At 41.4% G+C, this 22,100-nt stretch overlaps 2 protein-coding genes across 3 annotated transcripts in view; both read left to right on the plus strand.

Annotated features, from left to right (window-relative positions):
- Positions 1 to 22,100, plus strand: part of LOC116161671 (bicaudal D-related protein homolog) — a 40,047-nt gene that overhangs the window by 11,319 nt on the left and 6,628 nt on the right. The gene's annotated exons all lie outside the window — the stretch shown is intronic.
- LOC116161672 lies at positions 14,575 to 15,742 on the plus strand. The gene is made up of 2 exons (XM_031475106.1): positions 14,575 to 14,849; positions 14,896 to 15,742. Exons 1-2 carry the CDS (start codon positions 14,633 to 14,635, stop codon positions 15,468 to 15,470), a joined length of 792 nt encoding a protein of 263 aa, XP_031330966.1. The 5' UTR covers positions 14,575 to 14,632; the 3' UTR covers positions 15,471 to 15,742.

Consider the following 22,100-nt stretch of genomic DNA (forward strand, 5'->3'; position numbering starts at 1 on the left):
GACTATTTTTGGTACATTTCAAGTCGAAGTTCCAAGGTATAGTGCAGTTTCAAACTCACAAGGTCTGGCACAGTCCAATCCTTAGAGGACAAGTTTTGGAAACCAAGTCAGAATCTTTAGACCCTTCTAGATGAGGTAAAAGATGATTTCTTGTACATTTCAAGTCGCAATCCCAAGGTGAAGATTAAGATTCATCGCGCAGTTCGAAATTGTACCAGAACATCTTATTCAATCCAATTCTTAGAAGGAATATTCAAGTCGGAATTCTATAACCAGAGTCACAATTGTGAGGTGACAATTTCCTGTACACACCAATCCGTAATTCTAAGCTGAACTAGGTCCGTTACAAATTCTCCGTGAAAATCTGATCCAATCCATTCCTTCGAAGGTAAATTTTGCAATTCAAGTCATAATTTTGAAACTAGAGTAAAAATTGCGAAGTCTATGACAATTTTTTGTACATTTCAAGGCGTAATTTCAAGGTGAAGATTAAGATTCATAGTACAATTTTAATTTCTATGTGAAACCTTATCCAATCAAACTCAGAAGGAGCATCTTACAATTCAAGTCAGAATTCTGTAACCACAGTTACAATTGTAAGGTGAGACTACCCCTTGTACACGTACGCTGGGAATTCCAGAGTCATAATTTTGAAACCGGATTCGGAATTCGCAATTTAAGTCAGAATTTTAAATCCAGTCAAAATTGTGGTGTAAAGGACAATTTAGTGCACAATTCCGAGGTGAAGGTTAAGATGTAGTGTAGATCCAATTTTTCTGTGATAATCCAGTCCAATCCAATTCTTAGAAGGCGAATTCTGCAAACCAAAGCCAGAATTGCGAGATCCTAGACGATTTTTTGTACACACGATTTGGAAATTCAAGTCAGAATTTTGAAATCAGTCAGAATTGTGAGCTAAAGGACGGTACCATTCAAGCCGTAATTCCGATATGAACTTAAGAATCGTAATAAATTTTAAATCCTCCTTAAAGATATGTCTTAATTCAATTCCTAGAAGGCAAATTTTAAGTTGAATTTTAACTCAGAATTCTGCTACCGCAGACAGGCGTTTTTTAAAAATACACTTTAAAATCCCAAAAGGCATCGAAAGTAGGTATTGTATGGAAATTATTAATTAGTTGCTTCATTATTTTACGAATCGCCACTTATTCTCATAATTTAGAAGTTAGACCTAAGTACGCTAAATTGTCTAGTTAATTAATTACCTAATTGTTGAGTAATTACTATGTGAAGATCTTATACTAATTTAAGAGTACTAATTAGCTGTAAATAGAGATTTTAGTAGTCAAGTGCTTACCTATTGAAATAGAAAGTGCTTGGTAGGGTAATTAACCCATAATTAATTAAAAATGTCACGATCCGAAGACGTATTTCTATAAATCTGTCACCTCTTTTACGCCAATTAAGAAAACGTGATTGACAAGATTAATATTGTCTTATTGTTGTTACAATATATGTCTAATTTGATAATTAATTATCCCTTAGTCCCCGACTAATTAATTACTTCTTAGTTATTAGGCATTTTTCGTGTTGACATCAATACATCTGCCTGTGTATTACATCAATAACTAATAATTAATTACTGTCAGTAATTACATAGGATTCTTGGCAACTAATTAATTAAATTAGGTTCAAAGAGCACTCTTTCGTTCAGTCGGATTTTCGATTCCGTGGACCATCGCTCTTCACTTTTATTGTGCAATTAAAAACACCGGTAGCTTCTTTATTGGTCCAAGATTCTTCATGAAATATTCATTTATGCACAAAAAGTAAAATTTGGCATGCAAGCGTTTTCTTTACCGAACAGAAGTGTGACATAACCCAGTTATTACGAAACGTTCGAAAGTAAAGTGGAATTAATTTTACCTTGCTCAGTTTAAAATTAATGGCTCATTCACGGTTGCTCGCCGAACGATGCCAAATTAGATCGTTCCCGCGAAGATTTTTTGACGGCACGGGAAGTCCTTTGTCCCATTGTCGTCCGTTCACCAAACAAGGCTGGGTCGTTGCACCTTTCCTGTTTATTTATCGAATTTATTAATTTTCCGGCAAAAAAGAGGCCATTGCTTGCCAACATCCGTTATTATTACGCCATAAACACAAAACGGTAAATCGGTCATCATCTCAAAGGAAGAGAGTCCCAATTCTAACGACCGGAATTTGAATAATTTGACAAAGTTTGATTGCTGTCCCAAACCATTTCCTACTTGGGACGAACGATCGACAACCGTGCTCTTTGTGTCAGAAGTTTGGAATATTCGAGGGAATATTATGTCAGTGGGGCTCCAGAATATGTAATTCCTTGTGTATTTTTTGTAATTTTATAAATAATAATAATTAAATTAAAATATATATAAAAAAACACACACATACATTAAGGAAATATAGGAATAGTATGTAATTCATACTTACCAAAATAGCTATTGATACCTACGCTATCAAAAAAAATTAAAAAAAAAATATTTAAAAAAATTTCAAAAAAAAAATTTTTTTTAAATTATTATTATTATTATCATGCACATAAAAGCTTTCAAAGGCTTTCGGAAGTTCTGTGCCCCTTTTACAGTTTTTTTGCTATGTCGAAACTTCTGGAAGTCACGTATTAGTTAATGCAAAACTCCCAAAGGCTTTCTTTTAAAAGGTGCCTAAGGAGTCTGAGGCTTTTCTTATTTCTTCCAAAGGTCTAGGATTTTCTTGTGGGAACTTCCTTCGTCTTCTCAGTGTATTTTATGAACGCTTTGTGATAGAGGCCATAGAAAACGCTCCGCTGTCTAGAGTTTTGTGAACTCGTCTTCGGTTCGCTCTGCACTGGTTTCTAAGTTGTCACTTTTATGTGGAAATTTAATCACAGGCCTATTTTAATATCAAAATCAAAGCAAAGGCATGAGAAAAAGACAGTGATAGCTGTAAAGGCGGTGCCGAGCGAGCCGAAGACGAGTTCGCTAAAACCTAGGCATAGTAAAGGTCTGATAGGATAAGTTGAAAGCCTCTACTCCGCCTAGGTTTGTGCTGAACTCTCCTTCGGCTCGCTCGGCGAACTCGCCTTCGGCTCAAAGTTATCACTTTTACGTGGAAATTTAATAATCAGGCCTATGTGTAAATCGATCGAGCCGAAGGCACGCAAAAGTGATAGTTGGAAGAGCAGTGCCGAGCGAGCCGAGGCGAGTTCGCACAAACCTAGGCATAGTAAAGGTCTGATGGGATAAGTTGAAGCTCTACTCCGCCTAGGTTTGTGCCGAACTCGCCTTCGGCTCGCTCGGCACTGGTTCAAAGTTATCACTTTCACGTGGAAATTTAACCACAGGCCTATGTAAATGTCGATCGAGCCGAAGGCACGCAAAAGTGATAGTTGGAAGGGCAGTGCCGAGCGAGCCGAGCCGAGTTCGTACAAACCTAGGCATAGTGAAGGCCTGATGGGATAAGTTGAAGCTCTACTCCGCCTAGGTTTGTGCTGAACTCTCCTTCGGCTCGCTCGGCACTGTTTCAAAGTTATCACTTTCACGTGGAAATTTAATCACATGCCTATGTAAATGTCGATCGAGCCGAAGGCACGCAAAAGTGATAGTTGGAAGAGCAGTGCCGAGCGAGCCGAGGCGAGTTCGCACAAACCTAGGCATAGTAAAGGTCTGATGGGATAAGTTGAAGCTCTACTCCGCCTAGGTTTGTGCCGAACTCGCCTTCGGCTCGTTCGTCATAGGTTCAAAGTTATCACTTTTACGTGGAAATTTAATCGAAGGCCTATGTAAATGTCGATCGAGCCGAAGGCACGCAAAAGTGATAGTTGGAAGGGCAGTGCCGAGCGAGCCGAGGCGAGTTCGCACAAACCTAGGCATAGTAAAGGTCTGATGGGATACGTTGAAGCTCTACTCCGCCTAGGTTTGTGCCGAACTCGCCTTCGGCTCCCTCGGCACTGGTTCAAAGTTATCACTTTCACGTGGAAATTTAATCACAGGCCTATGTAAATGTCGATCGAGCCGAAGGCACGCAAAAGTGACAGTTGGAAGGGCAGTGCCGAGCGAGCCGAGGCGAGTTCGCACAAACCTAGGCATAGTAAAGGTCTGATGGGATAAGTTGAAGCTCTACTCCGCCTAGGTTTGTGCCGAACTCGCCTTCGGCTCGTTCGTCATAGGTTCAAAGTTATCACTTTTACGTGGAAATTTAATCGAAGGCCTATGTAAATGTCGATCGAGCCGAAGGCACGCAAAAGTGATAGTTGGATAGTTTTTGCTTTCCAAATTATTCCATACCCTTCCAGAATAACACACTTTCTGTAGTATTTGAGACACTTTCCAGAACTCTTTTATTACTTTGAAATGGCAAGTCCTCTGAGTACCTTTTACAGCAATCAAATGCGGTCCAGAGCCCTTTGAAACTGTCCAAGAGAGTCCGTTGGATTTGCCAAACGCCTAGAGTACCATCGATGGAGCGGTACAAAAAAACCTCCAGAAAATTGGCCTACCTTCTGAAACCTAGAGCGCTCTTCTAAATCAGTACGGTACTTTCCAGAGCTCTTTATACTCCTGTCACAACTAATAGGCCAGTTCCAGTACCCTCTCCAAGTTCCAAGCCACAGTTCCTTAGCCAGCAAGAAAATTCTATAGATTTGTATCGTTTTGGCAAGCGCCTAGAAGGCTAGAAAAGATCTCGAGGTTCCTTAGAAGATGATGGAACCCCCTGGACTTCTGTAGACGCTTCCTAGCTTCTTCATGGCCCCTTTTCAGGCTTGCCCAGCTTTTGAAAGTGCTCTCTAGAGAAAGCTTTTCCCCGTAAGTAAGGAGTTTGGCTAGGCGCATGTGAATCGATTTTGCAGAAACTTTGGTACTACGCCTTGGCCATGGCCCATGAGAAAATAACCAAATAGTTGATAGAGAAATGACGATGAGGAGGAGTATCACAAGGGTCTAGTCTAGGACCGGTATTATTTCGAAATGTACTATGGAAAATGGTGTTCGTATACTTCCATTCCATTCATGCGCCGATGATATGCAAATTTATTAATTGCCATTAACTCGGGGTAAGCGGAAGGCCGTTAACACGGTTTAATGCTGTTTCAATTAATGTCTAAACACGAACAAAGACACGAGATGAATTTTTTAGTATACAGGGCGATTGAAGCCACTGCAAAATTGCCGAAACTTATCAAAAGTCCCAGATTCTTTTCACTCATCATCAAAAATGCGAAAGTACGATTTACTTTCTACAACCGTTTAAGGGGGGAATTCCAATTTATATCTGCGTTGTTTTGTAAGAGCGCTGATGTAAGTGGCCGTCGACGTGAAAAGCTATAGATCTTTGTAATCAGACAATAGGAAATTACTTTAATATGCAGATGTTGTAGAAGAAGAAAAGCGCGGTAACAAGCGAGGGAACAGATAGGTCAACGTTAAGTTCTGAGACAATGGTTTCTTCCACTCCACTTTGCAGGCTTTAGATCTGAAAGCATCGGTCCTTGAATGATTCACGGTAACCCCGTACCTTGACTTTTTCTTTTAGGTGATTCAGATTGGTTACCTCATTTTCACCGCGAGCCGGATACATTTGAATAATGATCTAAACAGATGTTTGCTTAATGCTCATTGGTAGACGTTGCACAAAGTTGTTATTATTGAATTTGTAAATTAATTGCGAAATTAAAACAGTTGGCGAAGATTGGAAAATGTGTCAACGTAATTGAGGAAATCGTTTTCTCAACTCAAATTAATAAACTGCGTTACTTCAGATTCCAAAACATTACGTAAGTTCTTGCAGGACAGGAGAAAGTAGTGGAAGAGCAGACGAAGATCGAGAAGATGACAGAGGACGAACAGAAGAGCGAGGCAGATGAGGAGAAAAAAACAAGTAAAACAGTACAGTATAAAGGGGCAAGAGACAAACAGGAAATGAATCAAGGGCAAGTAGTGGAAGATAGAAGAAGGGCATTCGCCCCAGAAATATTCCCTCCCATAATATTCTTCAACGCTTAGGGAGTGTTCACCAATCAAATTCGTCCTTCTAAGGTTCGCGAACGAAACTCGCCAAGGGAACGTATCTCGGAACAAAGGAGAAAGAGGGCGAGGGAGAATTGAAAGGGCATAGGAAGAGTACGGACAGGAAAAGGAGAAAATCAATAAAGTAGAAGAAGAGTAAACGGACGCTTCTTCTGCCTCTTTCCTGGAGTTCTTCGGTTGTTCATGCTTCTTCAGCTTCTTTGATTTTTTTGGACTCTCTAGCCTCTTTGACCCACTCGTATACTTACTCGATACCATCTTGATCGCGTTGCTTCCTTTTTTCCTGTTGTGAACTTTTCTCACGCCGGACGATACAATACCCAGTGTTCCAGAAGTGAGATCTGTTGTTGGATGTGAGCAATCTTCAAAATCGAAGTTACCATAAAAACCCGTCTTTGGTGCAGTGTATATACCTCCCGTGTGATAGTGATAGTGATGTAAGACAGGTTTCCTTGAGGGCAATTGGTCTGGCTTGACCTTCTGTTGAAGGAACTTGGCGTGATCGGGCCGAGCTGAATATTCATTCAGGGGGCAAACTTCAAGTTCAAAATTACCATCAGGAACAATTTTCCTGGGTTGGAAATGGTGTTGTAGTCTTTGCCAAGCAAAATTTTAAAATCCTGGAATTCGCTTTTAGAATTTCTAAATTTTCTATGCTCGGTAATCTCATCTTCCTCGCCACAGAACCTACACGTGGAATCCTCCACAATCCCAATGCTATGCAGGTGATAGTTGACCATCCAGTGCCCCGTAAGGACACCGGTGATCTTCCTAATCTGACTTCTATTCAGTTTTAGAAGCTTAGAAGACCCAGAGTTTCTGAGATGACCTGTTAAAGTCCGGTTGCTTGTTGCCAATGAGCCTGAAATTGACTGGTCGCCCAGTCTTCCTGGTCCTGATAACGGAGAGAGCAATTTCTAGGGTAGGCTCGGGCCTGACGAAGGCCTTCACGAGCCAGATCGTCCTCCTTTTCTTTGCCCCCTATTCCTCAGTGCGCCGGACTGTCACTGTGCTATGCTGACCAAGAGAGAAGCTGACTTTAGATCTCGGTCGATCACAATATATACCCTTGCCCGTTCCCCGTTCTGTTAGGAACCCGTCTGTATGCCACACGAACCCCTTAGGTTTAAGGAACGGACAATCTGGATTCAGGCACTGCTCCTTGTCTGGGAGAGTGACCTTTTAACACTTTGGCCTTAGTAAGACAGCCCGGATCACGCCCCTTCTTGCGAGGAGGGGATCGGATCTGAGGGTTTCCTCCCAGATCCGCCCGTGCACAGGGCTGCCTTGATCCTTCCAATCGTTTAGCCGTACGGAAGCCTTCCGAACCACTGCCTCCACAGCTAAGTATAAAGGCTCCAGTCCCAGGAGGGCCAAAGTTGGTGCTATTTCCATGACTCCAGTGACTCCAGACAGGTGAGTCTCCGAATATTTCCTAGCTGCTTCCTGTAAGCTGGGGAGTAGGTATTATAGGCCTAAATCATAAATACACAAATCGAGGGTTCAACACCTATATATAGCCAAAAGCCCTCCTACAAGTCCATAGACATGCAACGGCCTTTTTGCCCTTTCCGGATCATGCGGGTGTCCATGATAACTCTCAAATGTTTCACTGACCTGGTTAGATCCAGTTGGCGTCCTCGAAGGGTGGGACCATCAAGGTCCGCTCTCCTTCTATTGGTAAATGAAACAACCGCCGTCTTTTCCGGGCCATGGCTGCACCACCTATCCACCTGTTCAAGAGCACCCTCATAGAGTTCTTTCACGGTGTTTGGAAATGTTCCAATTATGAATATCGCGAGATTGTCCGCGTATCCCTCTGTATACGCTCATTCCTCGTGTAGAGTGCGGAGGAGCCAGTCTAGTACCAGGCACCCACAGCAGTGGAGATAACACTCCACCCTGCGGACGTCCTCTCTAGTAACCGATAAGCTCATCTACGAGGATATCATGAGTCAGCTTCTGAGCATGGTTCTATCCCATCTTACGATTGATCCATCAATGCCAACGCTTTCAGCAGCCTCACTAATTGAATGGAACGTGGTGTTGTTAATAAACGCACCCTCGATGTCTGAAAACGCTCCCAAAGCTACCCCTCGGCAGCCATTCTCTTTTCCAGCTTGCACACGAGGCTGTGTAGAGCCGTCCGTGGACATACCAACCCTGTTGGAACGGATGTAGTGGTCTAAAGACCAGTACACCTATATGCATCCCCCAGCTTCTCCACCGTCTTAGAAGAAACGATGATAGGCTGATGGGCCTGTAATCCTTCGCCATGTCAAATTTAGCATGACTCCACTTTGGTAGATACACCCTTCTCCAGCTCTCGGGGATATACTCTAAAGCCAGGAAGGCTTTGAAGAAGTGCAACAAATGTGAAGAGCAGCGGCTCCAGGCATACCCGCAGAACAGCCGGGAATATCCCGTGCGGTCCTGCAGTGCAAATGGGCTGAAAGTGATTGATATCGCCCATCTCAGAGATCCATGGGTAACCACCCAGGCCGGTACTTCGCAGTCGATGGGCCTTACACCGACCCGAATAGCTCCTTTTGATAAGTCCGAAGTTACGTAGCCCCCAAATCCTGAACACTGTGTTTTCAGAAGACATGTAAGAACCCAATGTCAGATCAATAACCTCTTGGCTCCGCGCTGTGACGAAGGTAGGCTGTTCCCTGATTTAAAACATACAAATCAGTTGTATTCAAGTACACCAAAAGGTGGTCGTCCCTCCAGCCCCATCCTTCGCAATGACACTGGGTCCCGCTGCTCCGGTGGAGCTCTCTCTCTCTCTCACCTGGAGCAGCCGACGCACTCGCTTTGGTCACAGAAGAGATGCGCAAGACCCTCGCGCTTTTCTGAAAAGATTCTACCGCTGGAGTGCCCGATAGGACGCCTCATCGTTACCAAAAGCTCCACCCTGCGGAAGAACGGCTCGTCCTGGAACAAGGATTTTGCCTTTGGATGCACTTCAAGATGGTGACCGTGTCATCCGGGAGTTCGTGTAACAGCAATCACCTTGGTTACCCTAGGGGCATGCTTCTGAACCTTCAGAGACGCGCCATCCCAGGGCTTAATCAGAGAGACAGTCATCTCCATCCAGTCAAAGGTCACAACGGCACCCTGCGGATTCCAGGGGACCCCTGCCTGCCGAGGAAAGGCTGCCCCCCTCCATCCCTTCGACAATAGGTTCGTGGTGCACCCGCAACTGTGCTCAAAAACCTCTAGGCTTCCTTTCAGTCTTCCTTGAGCTAGACCCTGGAGTGCTTCCCTCCGATCTGAGACGCTTAGTCTCTGACTTAGGGTTGCCCCCATGAGCCAACGAAGCTTTGGAGCAGGACCCGCTTGAGCCGAAACTGACCATCGCCTTCTGTGTACCAGTCCTATTCTTCTTGCGAATAGAAGCTGGACCGCCACCAGGTGCCGTCCCTTCTTTCGAGCAGCCTGCTCCGTTTTGAGGGTCAGACTTATTGGTCCGCTGTGACGAGGAGCCCAGAAAGTGTTTGTTTGAATAATCGTCCAATACAATTCCTACGAGTAGTGCGGAAATGCGGTCTTACCTGAGAAATGAGCAGAAGTATCCTCTTTCGTGTGGAGTATGCTGACACTAAATGTTTTTGGGGTAGATCGTAGCACCGAAGGGCCTGCGGAGGGGGGGGGTATGGAATACCCCCAGCAATACTTATCCATCATTACATTCACCAAAGGAACCCTCGATAATTCTTTCTCCATTTACAGGGGTACGCCGGGGAACCCCCGGTACTACTTTTTCCTACAAAAATAAAGCGGTCAGGACATCTTACAGGATTTCTAGCGCCTCCTAGTCCCATCAGACCAACAGAAACGAGGTAGACTATGCAGGTCCTTATTATTTCCAGCACCTTCAAGGTGACTTACAGAGCTTTTCGAAGTCTTTTGTTCGAGCAAGTGTCTAAAGGCTTTCGAAGGCACTTAACGGACTCTCGAAGGAGTAAGGAGTCTTGAATTTAGGATATCACCCACCTCCCAAAACTAAAGGATCTAACAAGTATGTTCAATGCATTTAAAGTTCTGATAAGTGCCCAGAAAGTTGGATAAGGCTTTTAATGCGTTTAGACTGTTTTCCAAAACCTCTTATGCGCTTTGAATTGGAAAATCAGATCGAATTCAAAACAGAAAATTACGCTTTTGTATCTTGATTTATTATCCCAAAACGTTTCCCATGAAGCTCTTTGTCCGCTTTCAGTGTAAATGTGAATGGTGTCATCGCACCGTAATTTCACAGCGCGATGATACCTTTCATTGGAAAGACAATTACCTTTAATTCAGCCACGGTAATTAAAGGTTAAAGTCCTTTAATAAAAATACACCCGCCTCTTGTCATTCATGAGTTATTCAACCGCGCGAAATTCAAATCACGGGAATGACAATGCGTATTAGAAAGTGCTCGTTTTGTCTAAAATTGATCCATTGTTCCATTCGGCCCGTCCGTCCGACGCCCGTAACCTTTGGCGACGATTTCTGGACCGTAAATATTTGTGTCAGTCGACAATTTCACGCTTAATTAGCACGATGTGAAGTAACTATAAACATGGAAGAAATTCTAGCGAAATTACGATAATTAGAAGAGCGAATTGCGCGATTTTCCGCACGTACCGTCGCCCACGTGCCAAAAGATTAAGACCTTGTCACGGCGGCGGACCTTTTGGCGGTAATTGCGTCAGGTTCTTCTTATTCATTAAACGCTTGAATCGAGGCAATGCACCAAAACGCGAAATCGAAATTAAAAATTTCATTGCGAAATCCGACGGTTATTGTTTGATTTAACGTTACGCAATTACTTCCAATTTTACGCATTGATGTACGTACCAGATTTTATGGCGTTATTTTCGGAGTGGGTTAACGTTAATTACGCGCGCGGCAAGTAGGAAGCTGGACGGTAATTAGAAACTCCAGATGGTTAATTGCGCGAATTCTGTAATTAGGGGTACCTTTTTGGCGCAAGTCAATTTGGCGGTTAACCTTCGCGTCGTTACGTATTTGTCGCCCAGTGAAAGGCAAATTACGATTGTTTCCTCAATCAAAACATTCCTTCGAAATAATCGCACAATTGCCGCATACTTTGGAATTGGGTTTTTTTCGATTAGCCACAACTTTTTGTGTTGTGGAAGTGATTAGGCAAGTAAGAGTAGCAAGTGCAATTCGATTCCCTTCTTCTGTACCTAATTTTAAAATATTATCAAATAAAAACGGCTCAGTTTGTAGGTTACTGATTAGTAATGGCCTAATTACGATTAATTTTGATCAAATCTGAAGTGTGTAATATTAAAAGCGGCTAATTACCTGAAATTATTCAAATTGAGGCTTAATTAATTAGGCCCAATTAGGCCCCTTTGGTAGTTCTGGCTTCAAAAATTGTTGCTGTTAGATTTGTGCGCCTATTTGTGCTTCGTAAAATAAAAATCTCCAACTCAATTTGGCATTCATCGGGTTCGTGCGCCCATTCGCCTTATAAATTGAAATTTCGATTTCGAACGAGTTTCTCAATGGTTTTTGCGCCCATGTTAAGGATTTTTGCGACATTCTCTTCATAAAATAGACGTTTGCAATAATCCAATCTAAATTGTGCGCCCATTCCTTTAGCTTTTGGGTTATTCCCTTCAGAAAAAGAATAGTGGAACTGCGTGACGCACTTGAATTACTTGTGCGCCCATCCCACGTATTTTTGTGCCATTTGCTTCAAAAATAGAAATTTTCAATACATTTTGATATTTGACATGGTGTACCTCAATGGTTCGTGCGCCCATGTGATGTGCTAATGGGATATTCGCTTCATTCTCCGGGTTCTAACCCCCCCCCCCCCCTTCCCCAAAACCTGCGCTGAAACCATCATAATTAGTTTGTAAAATAGCGAAAACCTATTCCTTTTTCCTGTGGACTACGGTAACAATAAATCTTTTTGGGGAGAACGTACCACCGGCGTGTCGGGGGAGTACAGAATACACTCCCCCGGAAAATCTCGGAAAGTTGCTGGACTCCGCTCACGCGTCGTCCAGCAACTATCTTCCTCGTCCCGAAAACTGACATTTTTTGTACTAATGAAACAAATAACTATTATAGCACTCATGACAGTCACCAAAAGCGGCTACCAAAAAGCACCACCAAACGAGAAATAGCCTCGTTTCTCGTTTTCCTCTGCTATTTAAAACCTTCTCCGTCCCCCTTCCTTAATTTTCAGCGCGTCGAATTGAAAAAACTTCCGCGATATCACGTGCTTATCTTGAAACAAATTAGTAACGTTAACTAAACTTCTTATCGCAACGACCGCATTTATAAGAGATAACTTTAACGAAACAGCCAGATTCCAGATGTATCGATCTAGGTCTTTTAACACGCCAATTCTTTAAAATTAAATAAAGAAGATACACGATACCCACACTTATGTTACCTTGATAAAACAGTGTTTGATAACGAAAGTGTCATGGGAACAGAGCTCATGAAATGGTGACAGAGAACAAATTTTACGCCTTCTTTAAATATATGTGAGGCTCTGTTACAATCTTTTTTAAAGAATAATAATAAAGATGTTACTGTTAACTTCTGTGAACCTGATACAATGGTTGCTAGACGTAGAAGTTTAATCACTAGAACTTAGTGCGGACGTATGTGTTTGGCAACAGCTTCTACACCTTCACGCGTAAGCTCACTTCAATAGTTTTATTAGGAGAACAGGTATTTATCAACGTTTCTGCAAGCCTGATTCGACACTCTTTACACGTGCAAGTTTCGCGAGGAAAGCTCAATAAAAGGTTTTAAGCTTGTCCTTCTTGCTTTGCCGTCAGCTCAATAAACTAATTTCAATACAGAGATTAGTATCAGGGGAACATCATTCTTGAAGTGGCATTTTTTAACTTCTGGGATCCTCGCTGAGAAATGGTTAATAAGTGCGCGATATCAGTAACTTCTAGACCTTCTGCGTTTCTGCTACCATGATAAACTAGTTTTCAATACAAACTGTCAGCGGAACACAACTCAAAGGAATTGTTGTCAAGTAAACCTCGACTTCTCCCGTTTCTGTCGACCTCATTGCACTGGTCTTTTAAGAGAAAGTTTTATTAGGAGAACATATTGCATCCGTACTAAATATAAGTTTTGGATCTAGTCACGTTTCTGAGAGCCTGATAGATTGGTTTTCGAAAGAGTAAGTTATCAGGAGCGAAACATCATTCCTGAACTGACAGTAAATTTCGAAACGTTACCATCTTGCTTTACAATAGACCGGACTTTTCCGGCGTTCCTGTTACCTTGCTATGCCAATTTTAGTACCAGAAAAACATAGAATAAATCACAAAATGTGAGATTCGGTGCCGTCAATAAGCATCTGATCTCCTGATATCTCCGCGAATCTGTTGCAATGGTAGAATGAAGGCAAGTTGTATCAAAACATCGCGTTTCCAGTATCTTCAGTTGCCTTGATAGACTAACCTTTAAAACAAATATTAGCAGCAGGAGAATATAATGCAACAATTTTATGTTTATTAGGATAACATGACGCATAAAAAAGGTGTCTGCCAATAATCTACCCCTTGTCGCATCTCTCTAATAAACCTGGTGCAACAGTTGTGTTTGGCTATAGCTCTAGGATTTGCATAGTGTGAACTTCATTTAATAGTCTACAGATGGAGGTATTAGGAGAACATGATGAGCAAAATTTTCAATAGAAAAATTCTTATCAGGGGAAATAATAAATTTTGCCCATACTTGCATTTGAACAGTTTTTGTTAATAAAAACATTTTGGCCTCGTGTAATATAACAGTCAGTAAAGGTCACGTCACGTTGGGACAGGAGAAAGTAATACGGTGTTTGACAATAGCTTCTACATGCGTTTCTGTTACCCTGATAACGGAATTTTTTATACAAAAATTAGTAGCAGGAGAACATGGTTCCTTACGTTGTCAAAAAATAAATTTCACACTTTGTTGCTTCTGTATATGAACTTCTTTCGACAGTTTTGAAGGATTAGAGGGTTCATAGTGGTCTGAGGAAGATGGAAGAAATTCATTCCGGTTCGAGAACAATTATTGATAGGGTAGAGTGTTCACAGGGAATGATCAGGGAACTGCTAGGGATCACAGATTCGAAGTTAGAAGAAGATTTCACATGCGTCATAAATGGATGCCTTTTGGGCTCAGCTATGCTCCATAGTTTCATTCACAGATCCATATCTCACGATTGCTGCATCGAGGTCCCATTTTCTATTCCGAAACCGTTTGACAAGTTGCGTAGAGATTCATTAGCACAGTTCACAGTCGACGAACTTCTCCAAATGCATGCGAAACGATTCACAATCGTCTCATTGTCTCGCCCATTCGGACGAACGAAACTAAATCATCTAACCCTGAAAATGTACGCGAATTGAATGGTTTCGGTCACTTTTACTTTTCTCACTTAACAAAAAAAAGAATTTTTCTATCAATTGTGGCTTGAGTAACATTAGGTGCAATTATGGTAATTGCGGGGTTTAATTAAATCCAATTAACGGTCTGTTTTCCCACGCACGGTTATTGCGTCAAGGTTGCCCGCGCTTGAATTAAATCGAGTTGGCAATAAAAAAAGGTAGCAGTGACAGTTTGGGAAAATCTAGAAAATGGCGTTTAGATCAGCTGTGCAAAATTCGCTCGCGAAGAGAAATTGGGGTGGATACCGCGGATTCATGAGGAGGACTAAGAAGGAAGATGTGCCAGCGGAATGCGCGAATGAGTCATGCCCGAAACCTGCGAAGGGGTTTTGGGGATCGCTCATGTCGAAGAAGAAGAAGAAGGAAAGAATGGTTCCGGACAAGGGGAGCTGCCGCTTGGAGCAGGGTATCCAAGTGACGTTGTAAGTGTGTTTATCGCACCGTTGTTGTAGGTCGGGGCAAGCCTGATCCGGACCTGAGCCAGTTTGGTGGAACCGCCTACAGGACCTGCGGGGAGGCTTACGTGGTCGAAAAAGACAATCTTCCATCAGAGCAGTGGGTCAAATCCAAAGAGGACATGCTCGTCCAAGGCATCGAGGCGAACTTGGACTCGAAAGACAACCACATCGATCCATTACCCCACTTCACCAGCGTCGAACAGCGTCTGATCGAGCTTTCCGACCGGAAACTCCATCCCTCTTACAAACGGCACCTAAACGTCAACAAGAAGAGGATGCTGGACTATCCGCTGTCGTACACGTACAAGTGGCACACGGGACCGTGCGAACCGCTCGACATCCCCAAGCACTTCAAGTACAACGAAGAGCTGCTGGATCAGAAGAACATCTACGCGCATTACAAGAGGGTGGAGCCGCCGGAACAGCTCACAGCGCGTATTATCGAGATGCGGCGCAATCAAAAGCGCACCCTTGAACCGGCGCCCGCAGTTCCGACGGTGGACTCGCCGATGGTGAAGAAGAACAGGAGCGTTTACGATACTCTCTACCAGAAGAGTATCAAATTTTAGATCCAAATAAATTTACTTTACCTCTTCGCGATCAGTTGTAATGCCTTTCTCCTGATACAAATTAACTTGGTGTATCAAGATCACAGGAACGTATGAAGGTGTTCTCACTGACACATTACAGAGGCGCCTGTTGAATGAGATTAACAGGAATGTTTTTCTGCTGGGACCACTTCGGGAATTATCTTTTCAGTTCAGTATTGAAAATTAGGTTATCAAGGTAACAGGAACACATGAGCAGGGAGATGGAAGGTTATGTTCTCCTAATAAACACTTACCTTGGAATCCTCATTGAGTCTTACTTGAATCATTCTTGAATCCTCATGAACTTCCCTTCGCGAACTTTCGCGAATCCTTCCATGAATCACCATGGACGAAATCTCAATTAATTTTCTTCACACTCTAGTAGCTTCTTGAAATCAAGTGTAAACCTTCCTTTGAATCTTCTTGGAATTCCATTGAAATTTTCCGCGAATTTTCCTGCAATCACCCTTGCGTTTTCAGACGCATTTACGAATTTTTCATGAATCAATCTTCCCCCGACAGTTTTATTGAACTGTTGAAATGTTCCGTGAATTTTCTTAGAATCACCCTAGAATCTTTATAAGCGCATTTATCATCCATGAATTTGGTTAGAAAGATTCCCTAACCTAAGATTTTCACTAATCTTTCGCAAATTTCCGAGGAACATTCGTCTAATCATATCCATATCCTCGAATTTTCTTGAATGTTCCCAGTAGCTTCCTGGATTTTTCATTCCTCGAGATTCTGGAATCTTCCCCATAGTTTTCTAGAATCAAATGAGGAGCTGCCTTGAATCTTCGAATCTTCCTCGTAGCCTCCTGGAAGCAGCGGCAAATCTTCCGGTAGTCTTCTTCGAATAACCTCGCAATTTTCCGTAAGTTTTCTTAGAATCACACAGGCATCTTTATAGGCGTATTTAAACATTCCATGAAGTTGGTTAGAAGAATTCCTAACCTACGATTTTCACTAACCTTCCCTATAGCTTCTTAGAATCATCCGTAAATTTTTCTAGAGGATCTTCATGGATTCTTTCATCTTCATATACTTGAATATTCTCGAATATTCCAGTAGCTTCCTGGATTCATCTGTGAATTTTTGATGAGCATGCTTACAATTGGGATGATCTTCCCCATAGTTTATTAGGAACAGTTGCGGACTTACCTTGAATCCTCGAATCTACATGAAATTTTCCGTGAGTATTCCTAATAATCACTCTTGCATCTTCATAGACGAATTTTCGAATTTCCCATAGGTTTTCTTAAAATAAAACCCAACCTAAAATTCTTCCCATTAGCTTCCTGGAATCAGCTAAAAATCCTCTTCGTCTTCATGAACTTTCTTCAATATCCTTCGGATCGCGAATTTTTGCATCCATATATACGCAATTTTGAAATTCCAATGGATTTTCCTAGAATTGTCCCTGACCCTAAATTTTCTCGAACCTGCTCTGCAGCTTCCTGGAGGTAACTGAATTTTCTTCAAATTCCCTTGCATCCTCCTAAACGCAGTTACCAATTTTCAAGGAATTTTCTTCTTAGTACAACTCCAACCTAAAATTTTCTCGAATATTTCTTGTAGCGGCCTGGAATCAGTCGTGAATCTTCCTTGAATCTTCATGGATTCCTCTGCTAATTTTCATTGAATTTTCTTCGAACTGCCCCCATATCCCTGAATTTCGCCGTATCGTCTCCATAGTTATGAATCTGCGGGTTTCCGATGAATTCTCCTCTTCTTCCAATCTCCTTGAATGTTTCTGTTTCTACCTAGAATCAGTCTTGGATCTTGAACCTTACATTCTCTCAAATATTCCCATGGCTTCCTGGAATCGGCTGACAATCTTCCTTTTATTGTACCTTCATGGAGATTTTCTTCGATTCGATTCGATTCATCCCCAACTTATGATATGGAATACCCTCCAGAAAAGAGAAAGTTTTATTTCCGTAGACCCATCACAAAATCTTCGAGCCCTGGAGGTTGGATCTTACATTTTCTCGAATCCTTTTCGTTGCTTCCTGGAATCAGCTGCGAATCTTCTTTTGAGTCGCCGCGCCGTAGAATCTTCTGCGGATTTTGATGAATTTTCCTCAAGGGATCGAATTTTCTCTTAATTTCTTGAAATCGGTTGTGGCTATTCTTTGAATCTTCTTCGAATCTCGTTTAAATTTTCGGCGAATTTCCGTAGAATCACCGTTGGATCTTTATGGTTGCATTTACAAATTTCCCTTAGACACCCCTACATTTTGCAAATATTTCCCTAGCTACCCGGAATCAGCTGTGAATTTTCTTCGAATTCCCGCGAATTTCCCTAGGATCACTTCTGCACCATCATATACGCATTTACGAATCTTCCTCAATATAACATTTTTTTAATCTCTCACGTAACTTCCTGGAATCAGCTGGAACCTTCCTCGAATCCCCTTCATGAATTTTTCTGGAATCACTCGTTGATTTTAACGGCCCTTACACAAATTTCCCATGAATATCCTTCGAATAATCCCTAACTATAAGTTTCATCCTCGGTTTCATCATACAGTTTGCTTCCCCGTACCTTCCTGAAGTTAACCCCTAATGTTTCTAGAATATTTACGGATTCTTCTGCGAATTTCCTTCGGACTATACCCAAATTCCTGAATTTTCTTGTAGCCATCTGGAATCACTTGTGAATATTTTTTTCGAAGTCATAGACCACTTACGAATTACTCGTAGATTTTCTCAGAATAAATCTCAGCCTAAAATTTCCTCGAATAAACCCCATCTCCCCAAAAAAATCTGTCTAGGATCAGCTGTGGATCTGCTTTAAACCTTTATTCGCATCCACTGTGAATTTCCCTATAATTCCCCTGGTATCGTCAGATCGACAGAATCCCTACCAAAAATGTTCTGGAATCTTCCCCGTAGCTCAGCTGTGAATTGTCCTTCTTCCGAGAATTTTCGGTATATTTCTTCGAATCATCTCCAAACCCTCAAATGTCGTCTCTTAGAATCAGCTGTGAAGCTTTTCATGGAATCTCCTTGAAACTTTTCCGTATGTTCCTAGAATCACAACCCGGCGCTACGGTGTTGCACTAAATGTTCACCCCTACCGACTCTGGTTGTAGATTTTTTATCGCATCTTCCTTTCGTGAAGACCAATCCTACCCCACGCACCTGTGGTGTTAAATTCAGTTGTCCCTTCCTAAAAATTTTATTGCAAATGCTAAAAGGATAAAATATTTTGAGGAGAATGTACCACCGGTGGGTCGGGGGGGATGGAATACCCCCCAGGAAAAGGAAAAAAATATTTCTGTACAGTCATCATAAAATCTATACCTCCCAGACACCCTCGTGCTGTTGTGGTGCTACGTTCGGTTGTCCTTTCCTAAAAATTTGGGTGTAAGTACTAAAAGCATTAAATATTTTGGGGAAAATCTACAACGGGGGGGGGGGGGGGTCGAAGGTATACCCCCCAGGAAAAGGAAAAATTTATTTCCGTACAGTCGTCGCAAAATAAATTGGTAAATTTGCTGTGGTTACCAGGAGAACATAATAAACCAGACCTTCTGTAGACTAAAAGCCATTGTTTAAACAATTTATTTTCACTTAAACTTTTGGATCAGGAGGACATAATGAGAGAGGAAGTATCTCTGCTCCTAATACATGCAAATCTGTCAAAAATATTGGCAAATTTACCTGCTCTAGGCTAAAAAAGAAATGTTTCAACAATTTATTTTCACCGAAGCTTGTGCATCAGTAGAATATAATGAGCGAGGAAGTATCTCTGCTCCTATTACATAGAAATCCGACAAAGATTGGTAAATTAGCGCTGGTTACCAGGAGAACATTATTAACCAGACCTTCTGTAGACTAAAAGGGAATGTTTAAACAATTTATTTTCACTTAAACTTTCGGATCAGGAGAATGTAATGAGCGAGAAAGTATCTCTACTCCTAACACATAGAAATTCGTCAAAGAATTGGTAAATTTGCTCTGGTTACCAGGAGAACATAATAAACCAGACCTTCTCTAGGTTAAAAAATGTTTAAACAATGTATTTTCACTTAAACTTTGTATCACTAGAATATAATTAGCGAGGAAGTATATCTGCTCCTAATACATAGAAATGTGACAAAGATCGGTAAATTTGCGCTGGGTACCAAGAGAACATAATAAACCAGATCTTCTGTAGAGTAAAAGGGAATGTTTAAACAATTTATTTTCACTTAAACTTTTGGATCAGGAGGACATAATTAGCGAGGAAGTATCTCTACTCCTAACACATAGAAATTCGTCAAAGAATTGGTAAATTTGCTCTGGTTACCAGGAGAACATAACCAGACCAGACCTTCTCTAGGTTAAAAAATGTTTAAACAATTTATTTTCACTTAAACTTTGTATCACTAGAATATAATTAGCGAGGAAGTATCTCTGCTCCTAATACATAGAAATGTGACAAAGATCGGTAAATTTGCGCTGGGTACCAAGAGAACATAATAAACCAGATCTTCTGTAGAGTAAAAGGGAATGTTTAAACAATTTATTTTCACTTAAACTTTTGGATCAGGAGGACATAATGAGAGAGGAAGTATCTCTGCTCCTAATACATGCAAATCTGTCAAAAATATTTGCAAATTTACCTGCTCTAGGCTAAAAAAGAAATGTTTCAACAATTTGTTTTCACCGAAGCTTGTGCATCAGTAGAATATAATGAGCGAGGAAGTATTTCTGCTCCTATTACATAGAAATCCAACAAAGATTGGTAAATTAGCGCAGGTTACCAGGAGAACATAATAAACCAGACCTTCTGTAGACTAAAAGGGAATGTTTAAACAATTTATTTTCACTTAAACTTTCGGATCAGGAGAATGTAATGAGCGAGAAAGTATCTCTACTCCTAACGCATAGAAATTCGTCAAAGAATTGGTAAATTTGCTCTGGTTACCAGGAGTACATAATAAACCAGACCTTCTCTAGGTTAAAAAATGCTTAAACCATTTATTTTCACTTAAACTTTGTATCACTAGAATATAATTAGCGAGGAAGTAGCTCTGCTCCTAATACATAGAAATGTGACAAAGATCGGTAAATTTGCGCTGGGTACCAAGAGAACATAATAAACCAGATCTTCTGTAGAGTAAAAGGGAATGTTTAAACAATTTATTTTCACTTAAACTTTTGGATCAGGAGGACATAATGAGAGAGGAAGTATCTCTGCTCCTAATACATGCAAATCTGTCAAAAATATTTGCAAATTTACCTGCTCTAGGCTAAAAAAGAAATGTTTCAACAATTTGTTTTCACCGAAGCTTGTGCATCAGTAGAATATAATGAGCGAGGAAGTATTTCTGCTCCTATTACATAAAAATCCAACAAAGATTGGTAAATTAGCGTTGGTTACCAGGAGAACATAATTATCCAGACCTTCTGTAGACTAAAAGGGAACGTTTAAACAATTTATTTTCACTTAAACTTTCGGATCAGTGGAATGTAATGAGTGAGAAAGTATCTCTACTCCTAACACATAGAAATTCGTCAAAGAATTGGTAAATTTGCTCTGGTTACCAGGAGAACATAATAAACCAGACCTTCTCTAGGTTAAAAAATGTATAAAACAATTTATTTTCACTTAAACTTTGTATCACTAGAATATAATTAGCGAAGAAGTAAAAAAAATGGTAAATTTGCTTTGGTTGCCAGGAGAACATAAACCAGACCTCTATACTAAAAAACAATGTTTCATTTTCACTGATACTTTTGTATTAGGAGAACATAATGAGCGAGGAAGTAGCCCCACTCTTAATACATAGGAATCCTCCCAGACACCCTCGTGCCGTTGTGGTATTACGTTCGGTTGTCCCTCCTTAAAAATTTGAGTGTAAGTGCTAAAAGTATTAAATATTTTGGGGAAGAATGTACAACCGGGGGATCTAATACCCCCAGGAAAGGGAAAAATTTATTTCTGTACACCCATCGGTAGATCTTCGAGGTCTGGTGGGGTACACCATACCCGTTGAACAATTCTGTTGAAGGATTTCTGGAAGAGTTTCTAAATCCTCTTTTAGGTGGACGGGATTTCAGCCGAAGCCCCCTCTCCAGCAAGTTCTTGATTCTATTCTCGTTCGAGAACCTTGATTTTTCGGTGAATTAATATTCGGATTACCTTGTACGCTTAAAATAGCCAAGTAAGGGAATCGATGTCGTGTGAATTGATTATGTCCGTTAAAACTTGGACGTTAAAGGTCATCGCGATCGTCACGGGCAACGGCCCTCGGGCGCGACCCCTGCGCTACCCCAAAAATCAATAGCTCTAGGACGACTACAGAAGGTTACGCACGATAGCATTCTCGTAAAGAAAGTTGGGCAATTGAGCGTAGGTACGTGTGATGCAACTGCCGCACGTACTTGTCCTTTTTATGTCACCACACGGCGATGTTTCTGTCACTGTAAAACCGGTAAGGACCGCGAATACTACAAGAGCTCATTACGCAATTATCTTTAATTAAGTTTCTTTTTTGTATTACAAACGCGTTTAGGCTCTAATAACTTTGTAATAAACCGGAAATAATAACTGTAGGTACGACTTGAACAAACATCGTTCCCTCCACCCCTTCGGCTACTTATTGCCCATGTATC

The sequence above is a fragment of the Photinus pyralis genome, unplaced genomic scaffold, assembly GCF_008802855.1.
Source record: "Photinus pyralis isolate 1611_PpyrPB1 unplaced genomic scaffold, Ppyr1.3 Ppyr1.4_LG10, whole genome shotgun sequence".
Taxonomy (NCBI): domain Eukaryota; kingdom Metazoa; phylum Arthropoda; class Insecta; order Coleoptera; family Lampyridae; genus Photinus; species Photinus pyralis.

Coding starts and splice junctions, on each gene's coding strand:
- LOC116161672 (XM_031475106.1), top strand. CDS start 14,633: ATGGCGTTTAGATCAGCTGTGCAAAATTCGCTCGCGAAGAGAAATTGG. Junction 14,850..14,895: donor GAGCTGCCGCTTGGAGCAGG/GTATCCAAGTGA, acceptor CCGTTGTTGTAG/GTCGGGGCAAGCCTGATCCG.